General features: G+C 39.2%; 1 protein-coding gene across 1 annotated transcript; it reads right to left on the bottom strand.

Annotated features, from left to right (window-relative positions):
* Positions 1-713: 713 nt before the first annotated feature.
* LOC131459184 (immunoglobulin-like domain-containing receptor 1) lies at positions 714-9,858 on the bottom strand. The gene is made up of 9 exons (XM_058628675.1): positions 9,637-9,858; positions 8,867-9,037; positions 7,014-7,163; positions 5,908-6,027; positions 5,623-5,769; positions 3,723-3,845; positions 3,441-3,622; positions 1,894-2,532; positions 714-1,727 (listed from the first exon to the last, which is right to left on the bottom strand). Exons 1-9 carry the CDS (start codon positions 9,680-9,682, stop codon positions 1,689-1,691), a joined length of 1,617 nt encoding a protein of 538 aa, XP_058484658.1. The 5' UTR covers positions 9,683-9,858; the 3' UTR covers positions 714-1,688.
* Positions 9,859-10,929: the final 1,071 nt, after the last annotated feature.

The following is a 10,929-nucleotide window of genomic DNA, read 5'->3' as shown; positions in this document are numbered from 1 at the left end:
TTTAGCTTCTTCAATGTGAATATTTTCTTAATTTCTTTGCTCCAGATAACAAAGAAATCATTCAAAGTGAATAATTCTGGTTTGTGGACAAAACAAGACATTTGAGAACATCATTTCCAAGTTTGACAAACACTGATCGACGTTTTTTAACATGTCCTGACATTTTATGGACAAAACGATTACTCGATTAATCGAGTAAATAATGGACGGATTCATCGATCATAAAAATAATCGTTGTACTGTATTAGTTCTCTTCGATATTCTACATTACACAAGTGCTTCCATGCAACAAAGCAGCGGTCTCTTTTATTATTATTGTTATTATTACTGTAACCTTTATTCAACCTTTTTGAGATTAAAAATATAATGTGTTTACTTATTTTTTCCTGGCCAAGACAGGATGCACCATATTTAACCTCAGCCTGGGCCACTCAGCTTCCCACCCATATCTATCTGTCCTTTACTTTTTGAATTATGCTTCTCACAAAGAGACAGACAGACAGCAAATAGCATATTCTGCTGGCAGAGATAAATACTTATCTAAAAGAATAAAATACAGAATGATAAAATATCAAAACCTACATAATAATATTCAGCATTCTGCAATGAAACAAGGTATTGTTGTTTTCTGAGAAATGTCGGTCCCCACAAGACTTGTGGCTTTAGTTGACAGTGTTTTTACAGTGAAAGTTCAAACAGAGATACAAACACAGTTATGTTATACCCAAAAGGTAATTTGTTTATTTTCAATAATAAACTGTACAGTGTAAAAAAAAAAAAAAAAAAGCTTAAAAACACAAGGAACAACAATTTATTTCCTTCTGAAACCCTAACCTGAACCACAATACAACACAGGAGTGGTGGGTGGAGGTGGACAGTTAAGTTTCCTGAACAAGTTGCCAACAACTGCAATAAAATAGTAAGTACAATCTAAACTTCTGGGCCTGAAACATTAATCCCCTACATCAACCCCATGCTCCAGACTTATCTACATGCAGTGTTTTACATTAAATTCTTTACTCGTATGTACAGAACAGGCATCACTATTGCATTTTCATTCCAAAATAACAGTAAAACAAACGCAGTTTAGTCAAAATATATAAAATATTTACAGAAATGGTAAAAACTAACATCAGCATTTACATGATTCTGCTCATATTGATGAGGGTTTTAACAGCTCTGTTGTAACAAGTACTCTTTATTTGCTTACTGTCCCTGAGTCATTTATTCTGCGGTTAACGACTTTTGCTCAAAGTTTCTGGATTATGGAGATTAATCTGAGGCTTTCAAATGAAGTTGCCATAGATTTTCTTTCATTACACAGATGAACCAGAGGAGAGCGATGTTGTCCCAAAAAAAAAATGTTCAGCAGGCAAGATTTGGTTTTCTGAGATCAATAAATCTAAATTAACAAACTATAGGTTTCCTTCATAACATTAGACTTTTTACTTACTACTTTCACACTTGGTGGGAATTAAAACTGACTAAAATTCTGACTATCGTGCTGTATGAAACCCTCAGCCAGTTTTCCACTTATCAAAAGGTAATAAAACAGTTTGATTCATCCATTCATACGTTCATTCATTTGATATATAAAATGGTGGCCAGACGACAAAGGCTCCCAGTTCTAGACAGGGCGTGCGTGTTCTCTGGACCTGAGGTCACAGGGCGTTTCACAGGTGGACGGTTCAGATGACGACACTGGTGCCACTGCGAGAACTCTTGTCCTGAGAGAGACACACTAACTTTAGATTCACTTCACTGGCAATAATCAGTATAAGCTTAATTATAACCAAGGCTTTTTTTTTTCAGTGTGTTTATAGTGTGTGTTTGTCTTGAAGTGCATTTTTGTGGTTGAAAGAGTGGCAGTGATTAAAGCAGCGATTGTCTTACAGTGTAGCGTTCATTCCTCCGTGCACCCGGCTTCTGCCCGGGTTCGTACTCGGTGTAGCTGGGAGGTTTGTCTCCATAGCCTCCGCCTCTTCTCCTCCCTCCTGCTCCGCCTCTCCTGCTGCTGTCCTCGTCGTCCGAGCTCCACGACTCTTGTCTCGGGCGCCGGGATGCGGGAGGAGAGTAGTTTCCTCTGGACCTGCTGTCAAACAGGTCATCCCTGGAGCGGGAGCGGGGGCGGTCCATGCCTCCTCGTGACCCATTGTAACTCCGCCCATCCAGTGAATCTTGGCTGTGGCTGCGGGGAATTCCTCTAGATCTTGGGGGTGACGGGTAACGCCGACCCGGAGGTCCTCGATCATTGCGCCGACCAAAGCCGCTGCGGCTGCTCTCACTCGAGCTTGGTGGGCGTGTCCTGGGTGCGGAGGGTGGCATTCTGTTTTGGGGCTTTTGCTCCCGGATTGGTGGGAGTGTGATGACACGACGGTCAACTGGGCCATCGTCGAGGGCAGAGATCATGCTGGGAGGGCCGGGGGAGAATGGTACTGGGCCAGGCATGTGCTGGATGGGAGGTGGCATCTGCTGCATGTGCTGGATGTGAGGTGGCATCTGCTGCATGTGTGGGGGGGCAGGTGGCTGAGGCTGAGGGGCGGAAAAGGAAAAAGAGCCCGGGAGAAATAAATACAGATGAAGAAGAAAAAACTAATGAAAAAACGAGTCCATGCATATTTCAGTAAAATCCAGAGCTTTGCTCATTCCAGAGTACAAAGTAAAAAAAAAACAGTCATTCAAAAAGAAAAACAGGTGTCTTCTATTATGTTTTATATACATATTTATGTATATTAATTCCATCCATTACAGTTTCAAAACCTAGATTACAAATGTTTTTGTTTAAAAGTGCTTTTAACCAAAATATTCTAAAAAATCTGAGGTCCTTTTTTAACATATTTTATATCCTTTTTTCTGTATTGTATTCCATTATTTCCTTTACCTATTGTGTTATTATTATTATTATTATTATTATTATTATTATTATTATTTCCTATTTCTATCTATTCGTAATTCTTTCAGCTTCTTAAGACTTCATTCTTTTTATTCTTCTGGTAATTTCCGGCAGGCTGTAAACCGATGAATACACTTTCATTTTTCACACTTTTTATAAAGATTGTTTATTTCAACACTGTATTCATACCACCTCACCTGAAATGAGCGTCCTTTTTTTTCTTTTTAACATGATTCACATTATTGCAATAAAACAACAGTTGGACATTTGCAGTCTTTTTAAAACTTTTCAGTCGTGATTGAGCAAAACCAATTCTAACTGTACGACAACTAACTAAGTCTGGGCTCATCTACAGCCTGGGTCATTTTTAAAAGCTCAAAATCACATTAAATAATTGGAAAACCTGACTCTATACGTTCACAGAGAATTTACATGAACTGCTAATGTCTTCCATCCCTCCTACAAAGCAATACATCTGCACATCTGTGATTATTTTGAACAATCATTCTGCAATAAAGTTGTACCAGTAGATTTTAATGTTACGTACCTGTAACAAAGGGCTGTTCATGTCCATCCCCCTCACCTGGCTCTCCAGGTAATCGAGCATGTGATTGGTGTTGGAAGGAGTGTGGGTGCCCATACTGGGAGGAGGCGGCATGCTGTAAGCTGAGGACTGAGGATGAGGAAGAGGCATAGCCTTCAGAGGCATGCTCTTCCCTGACACTGATCCTGCGGAAGCAAAGACAATTCAGAGAAATAAATGAGACGAAAATACTTTGGAGATTAGAGTGTGTGGGTGAATATCCAGCTCCTGTCTAACGACATGTACCTGGGTAGAGCAGCGGGTTCATCTGGGAGGAGGCGTGGCTCATGGGTCCGTACACAGGTTGTCCTCCCATCCAGGGCGTCATGGCTCTCTGAGCCTGCTTCATCATACGATGCTGCATCACGGCTGAAACAGTAGCACAGCGGATGTATGATAACTATTTAGAATGATCTCTTAACACACAAGTCAAACCGTTGACCTGGGTTACTCCTCACAATGCACATTTATATTCTCTTTTTGTCGAAAAGTACTCAGTGATCCCATCATGTTATGTACCACTGTTAACACCGGACATTAAAATGATTCCTGGATGCATCTCCTGTGACCACATATGCATTCAAATACACACCGATGTCATGACTGTTTGCAAGAGGAACATTTTGTTTTAAAGCAGTCTGATTGTATAAACTCAGAGTAAATTAAAGCTCTTCTTGTGCTGAAAACAACTTTTCAACTTGTGTAAAACCACTGCCATTCAGAGGACATAAGCTCCAACCTGTCCGGAGAAGAGCATTCATGCAGCTCAGGAATGTGGACAAATGCGTCCTCAAACGTCCTTCAAATGTTAAATCTGATGGAGCATTCAGGATAACATTGGGGCTGTTCAGACCTGTACTGTGATCAGATCACTGGGTATGGACGATTGTTCTGTACCAGGTTGTTTTGGACTGTGGTAGGAAAAAAAAAAGACATGCGAAGAACACGCAAATTTCACACTCTATTTACTCAGACTAAGGAAACAGGTTTAAGTGGATACTAAAGCTATTTTCACATTTTTTACTTGAATAAACAATACAGATCAGTGATTGTTCCACACACAGTCACTGCACATGCACAGCTCATTCTTGTCTCTGTGTGTACGTGTGTGCGTGCGTCTGACTCTCCTCCTGCAGTGAATACAGTTATTTCTTTTCCTGCTTTTCCTTCTGAGAAAATATTTAGGTATTTGGGCTAAAAATGCACACGGAAAAAACACAGCATGTAAACAAAGAGACCTAATTTCCCTTTCTGGCTTTGTTCATTCTGTCTCCATTTCTTTTATTACATCTGTACTGTGTACAACATCTTCTCAATGTGAGATTTTGAGCACAGAAAAATATATTTTGCAAGCACAGAAATGATATTTTGAAGAGAAATTATACACGAGCAACACATGATTTCATTAGAGCAAACAAAAATATAATATATACATATACATATATATAAAGTATAAAATATTTACATTTAAGAAACTGAACAATAACAGAAAGTATTAAATATTCACATTTAAATAGCTGAAAAATGATAGAAAGTAGAAAATATTCACACAGAAACTAGAACATATTCACATTTAAGAAGATGAATATCCTACTCATTTGACGTGTTATGGAAGCGTTGTGATTGGAGACGAAACAGCCAATCTAAATGTATATAGTCTCCAATTGGTTGATTTTGTGGCACATTTGTTACGCTGTGCCACGTTGAGCGAGCGTTAAGATGAATAATTTCAAACATGCAAAGACATGTATTGAGCACAGAATATACTTTTGTTTGCTCAAATGAAATTATGTTTCGCTCGCGTCTAATTTCTCTTCAAAATACAATTTCTGTGCTTGCAAAACACATTTTTATGTGCTCAAAATCTCAGTGTTCCTTCACATATGTGGCCGAAATGTAACGCCATATGTTTAAAGGGAGGTTTTTGAAAGCGGCAAAAGAAAACGGATAGTTTGAGTTTTGAGCCATTTCCAAGTGGATGTGGCCGAAGCCAGACAGCACTATTTCAACCCATCTACCACTTCTACACTGTGTGAGAGGCTTTTGCTGTTGAGTACATACATTAGCAGTTTTCCCCGCAGCAACCATTATAACTTATCTTAATGAAATGCCTTAAACTGTCAACAGGCCGTCAATGTTTTCTTACCTTTTTCAGGACAGCAGCATTGCTGTGGGCAGCAGGGGCAGCGCACATAGCAGCAGCACGCCTGAGGGCAACACTGGCAGCAGCAGATACAGAAGAGGAGGATGAGCAGCAGGGCGCCAATGACGATGAACAACACCGTCAGCCAGTCTGTGAGAGAGGAGGGGGGGGGAGGAGGAGATTCAGTGTGGCCGATTCTTAAATGACGTTCATTTTTATGGCAAACATCCGCAGAGGACACTGTGAAACTTTGGCATTACAAGTTCAATTGTTCTTTTCATTCCTTACGGTAGACGATGAGTTCGATTTCTTTGTCAGAGTCTCCACTGGTGTCTCCAGCAGCGTCCACGGCGCAGTAGTACATCCCATTGTCCCACCACATCACCTCATTGATCACCAGGTCAGCATCTGCACACACACACACACACGAGGACAACTCTGATTCAACTGCGCTTAAGGAATTTTGAGGTTGAAACACTTTTGAAAAGGGCTGCGTCTAATGGTAGTTGGCGTAAAAGACAGATGTTACCCATTTAGAGACATAAATCGTAAAGTTTTCAGTAAATATTGAGAATTTGCCATTATAACTAAGAATTATCTCATCAACAGTCATTGTGGGGACAGTGCTAACAGAAATATAATAACAGTCTTACTGCTCTCTGTACTGTATTACTCGAAGAATCTATTATTGATCGATTACTAAATTCATCGCAAACTATTTTGATCATCGCTTTGACGCTTTCGGATGGTTTTAGCTTGTTAAAATGTGAATATATTCTTTGTTTCTTTGCTTAAAGAAATCATTAAAAACTGAATCATTTTTGGTTTGTGGACAAAACGAGACATTCGAGAACCTCATTACTTCCAGGTTTGGCAAACACCGATCAACATTTTTTTACGTATTCTGACAATTTATGAACCGATTCAATCGAGAAAATAATCGACAGATGAATCGATCATGAAAAAAATCCTTAGTTGCAGCTCTATCGCAGCATATTGGCACTTACATCAGAAGGTTAAATAACTTACCGATTATTCAAATGCTAAATATGAATTCCCAGACCTTACAGTAATATTATATTTCAACATTGTTTTTTAAAAAAAACTACAAAAACATACTAGCTACAGTTTAAGATAAATACAAATATTAAATACCGACAATCAGCTAAACACATTCAATGTTATTTGGCATCATGCAAAAGAAATTCCATTACAAAATGCAAGAAAAATGAGTGGAAGAAGCCAGAGGTCATTTAAACCAAAGCAACTGAAGGTCACGCTGCTATCGTGCCCGTTGTTACTGCTGAGGTGACCAGGCTCACAGAATTAACAAACTAATTAAGACAAAATCTGCTGCATGTGCACTTTCCTTCAGCGTGTTTGCATGCACTCACTGTTTTGGATGGTGATTTTGCGCTGGCGATATTCTGCTCCCAGAATCGGCTCGTTGGTTCCTCTCTTCTGGATCACAGTGCGCACAGTTCGCTCTCGATCTGGGCAATCGTTGGCCGGGTCCTGTCCCAACTGCAGAGCGGACTGATACGCTGTGAAAACAAGACACCGGGAATGTATTCACACAATTAATGACAATCATTTCAGTATCTGGCCCTTCTTTTACCACCACTATGCTCGGAGGCTGCCATGATCAAAGCACCTCGAGTGGGAATCCCACAAAAAAAGCTCAGATTTTACTACTAGTGGACACCAATGTTGAAATTTTGACAGTGGCACGGACTAAAATCATGTGTCGATCAAGCACAAGCACACAATGGTAGGACACGCTCAAGCTTGCGAAACACTGCAAGCTTTGATTGGATCACATGTGGATAGTGCCAAGTGCCAATGACTCTCTACACCTGGCATCAACAATGTGTCCTGGATGCATCTTCTCACGCTCGAGCATCTCTGCTCTTTATTCCCATACACGCTCAGTTCATGTCTGATGTCAGTGTGTTTGTGTGTACACGTGTGATCGAGAACAATCCATTATGGGAGCCCTAAAATGCTATTTTTTTTTGTAAAAGGAGTAAAAGAAATGTCAAAACTCCACCCCTTGCTCATGTGTACCAACAATTCACAACTTTGGGAAAATTGTGACATCATACTGATACTGATTTTTAGATTATTTGGTCTGTTTGCTTAATGTTAACTTTTAATTTTGTCTCCTTAGTCGCCTTGGCTTGGTTCTTTCCAACTCTGTTTCTATCATTGTATACATTGTAATATACAGTATTTTAGGGGTTTATTATTGCTTTTTTCCTTGTATGTATATTTTGTATATAACGGCGGAGTTTGTGAGTTCAAACGTGTTTATCTGACTGTGCCGACTTAAACCTGCCCCATAAAACTGACTTGATTTTAAAAACAACAAACTTGTAACCAAGTTTCAATGTTTTAACCCTGAGAAATTATTTAAGGGAAGAGATTCCAGGGATTTGGAACTTGTTTAATACTTAAGATTGAAAGACTCGTACGTTCAAAGACATTAAAATCACGTCTGTTAATCCCTCACACTACAGGATAATTTGGCAACATAATCTGTTCAAATCGATTGTCGGAAGGGCCAGATCAGGACTGAAATATGGCCAATTTTCCTCTAGTGTGGCGCAGACTGACTGTGAATTGACCCCAGCTTTGGTATTTTGGAGTTATTATGCATTTTCTAGCAAAATGTGATAATTCTACGAAAATAACGATAATTTGTTAAATCATTTGACGATACGCATGAATGCATGTCGTGTAAAGTAGCGAAAACTACATTTTGATAACATTTTGTGTGTATGATGACATTTCTTGAAACAATGTCGCATATACAGAAAACCTTTTAAGAAAGAAAAAACTGTATCGAAAAATATCTCTAGGACATTGTTAGCTGCTGATTTAAAAGATGTGCAGCCTATAGCTATAAATTATGAGGGATAATGCTTAGAAAATACAACAAATGTATAATAGAATAAGGCAAACTTCACCAGCATAACCAACTTTAGTTACAATATTGGTTGGCTATATATTGAGTTTGGCTTTTATGTATAGTGTCTTACTATTTTAAATGTATGGTTTATACATATTCTTTTTATTCGTCTTTCCCTTTATCTACTCTGCTGTATCAAGACATATTTATTATCAGACTGTATTGAAAATATAGTCACTCACAAGGCAGAAAAAGCAGGTTGTGTGGGAACCCGGCCTCCATGTGTGTGTATATTCACTTGTATTGTGTGTTTGTGGGGCTGTGTGTAAGTCTTACATGTGGAGTAGTACTCCAGCACGGGATCCTTGCAGAAGGACTTGAACCTCCAGGTGAGCAGGACATCTTGGGGGTTCGCAGACGTACTGTAATCACAGCGGAGGATCACTGAGGCGAAAAGAGCTGTGGTGCGCTTCTGCTGGGGGACGTTGACCTGAATACAGACAGACACTGTGGAGGGACAGCCAGACAGGTGGTTACACACATCTGCTCCTACTACGACGACGACGACTCTGTGTATTTGTGTAATACATTCATTTAACAAACAGTAGCCTTTAGCATGCACTGCCAGTCAGGGAAGAGCAGTGACGTCAGGCGGAAACAATGTGTGTGGTGGTTTCTCTTTGCAGAGGAGTTTATTTTTCACAGTGGAAGAACCAGAAAAACAGGAGAGACACAGGAAATGGCTTACTCTGAAACCACCAACAAACATTCATAAAGATGCCATGAAACCTATTGACTTGAACTGTCAATATAGTAATATAGTAATATAGTAAAATGTTAAAAAAGATGAATTTTAATTCAGGCATTTCTCCTCTTAGCAGACTTTACCATAAACAAAATGTAGGTTATGAATGAAGGTGAGACTGTGAGACAATATAAGCATCGTTGACACCTAAACACAGACCGTCATGTGACCGATACCTGCAGTTTGGTTCGTTTATTTAGTCGCAAATTCCTTAAACGAAACAGTGAATTCGCGAAAACGCTTAAAAGAGTTGTTATGAAACAAAAACGAGGCGAACGTGTTAAGGTAAAATGGAAGTTACCTTGGAGTAGCGACAACAGGAGCAGCGCGGCAGGGACACTCCGCATGATGACACAGCCGCGGCGAACACGAAGTGCGGAGATTCACGAACACACAAAGTACAAGAAATAAAATAAAGAAAGACAAATTAAATAAAAAAAAAACTAAAACAAAGTTTGTCGTGCACTCAGAGCTGAAGCTCAACACTATGATTCATTGTTGTGTTAGTTAGTTTCTCTGAAGAAAATCTTCACTCTGTAGCCACGCCCCGAAACAGGTGCATCAGTCCCAGCCTGTGACGTCATCAGGTACGTTCAGAGAAACCCCCCCCCCCCCAAACCAAAATGAGTACTATTTACCTCTTCCTCTCTCTATTCAGCTTTAAAGAACATTACATTGTGTGAAGTGATTAATGAAAGAAACAGGAATAACATAGAAAAAATAAGGAATATGTACATGCAAATAGGAATTTAAGGTTCTGTAAACATTCACAGTCTGAATGGCTAATCGACAATGTAACGTTTAGAATTTAGACTTTTGTTCAACCAAACTATCAGATATTTGTACATCTCTACAGACAGAGGTGATGATTCTAATAACACAACATTAGAGCAGGGTTAAATGCCATACACAACCATGGTTTAATGTGTCACCCCAAGATACTTATATTACTTCAGGAACACAATAGAATGAGTCATTTCATTACTTTCCTTTGTAAACATCAACACACAGGGTTTTTTAATAAATAAAAGACAAGGTTTAGTCAGACCAACATACAAAAATGCATTTATTTAACTAAAATGCATACAGATATAACAGAATTTGCATTAGGGGATAAAATAGTTCACTAAACCGTTTGATCATGGATACAAAAAAAATAACATATTCACTAATTTTCATTTGTTAATATTGGACATAATGAGGCCAAGTGGAACGGGAACTCTATCGTGATCCACTGTTGCCAAAGGGACAAATCAGAAGGAAATATTGGACAAAATGTAAACTGCAAGTCTTGTTTAGGTGTAACTCTGTATTAAATCCACTAGATGTCAGCCTAAACGCGTTCATATCATACAAGCTCTCTTCAGACTTCTATTCAAAGTTCAAGTTAAACCATCAACACCTTTTAAAACACAGTCTCCTGCACATGTCTGCATATGAATGGGACTATAATTGTGCGACTTGCTGAAGTGTTTTCTGAGTAGGAGTCCTTCAAATTCTCTAAGATTGTTTTCACTCTGCACCTGCTGGCCCTCACATGGTTTCCTTTCTTTTTTCTTTTCTTTTTTTAATCCTGGAAACTACTGCCAAGATC

Source organism: Solea solea, chromosome 5 (genome assembly GCF_958295425.1).
Source record: "Solea solea chromosome 5, fSolSol10.1, whole genome shotgun sequence".
Taxonomy (NCBI): domain Eukaryota; kingdom Metazoa; phylum Chordata; class Actinopteri; order Pleuronectiformes; family Soleidae; genus Solea; species Solea solea.
The sequence above is the reverse complement of the archived record's forward strand: the minus strand, read 5'-3'. Positions and strand labels throughout refer to the sequence as shown.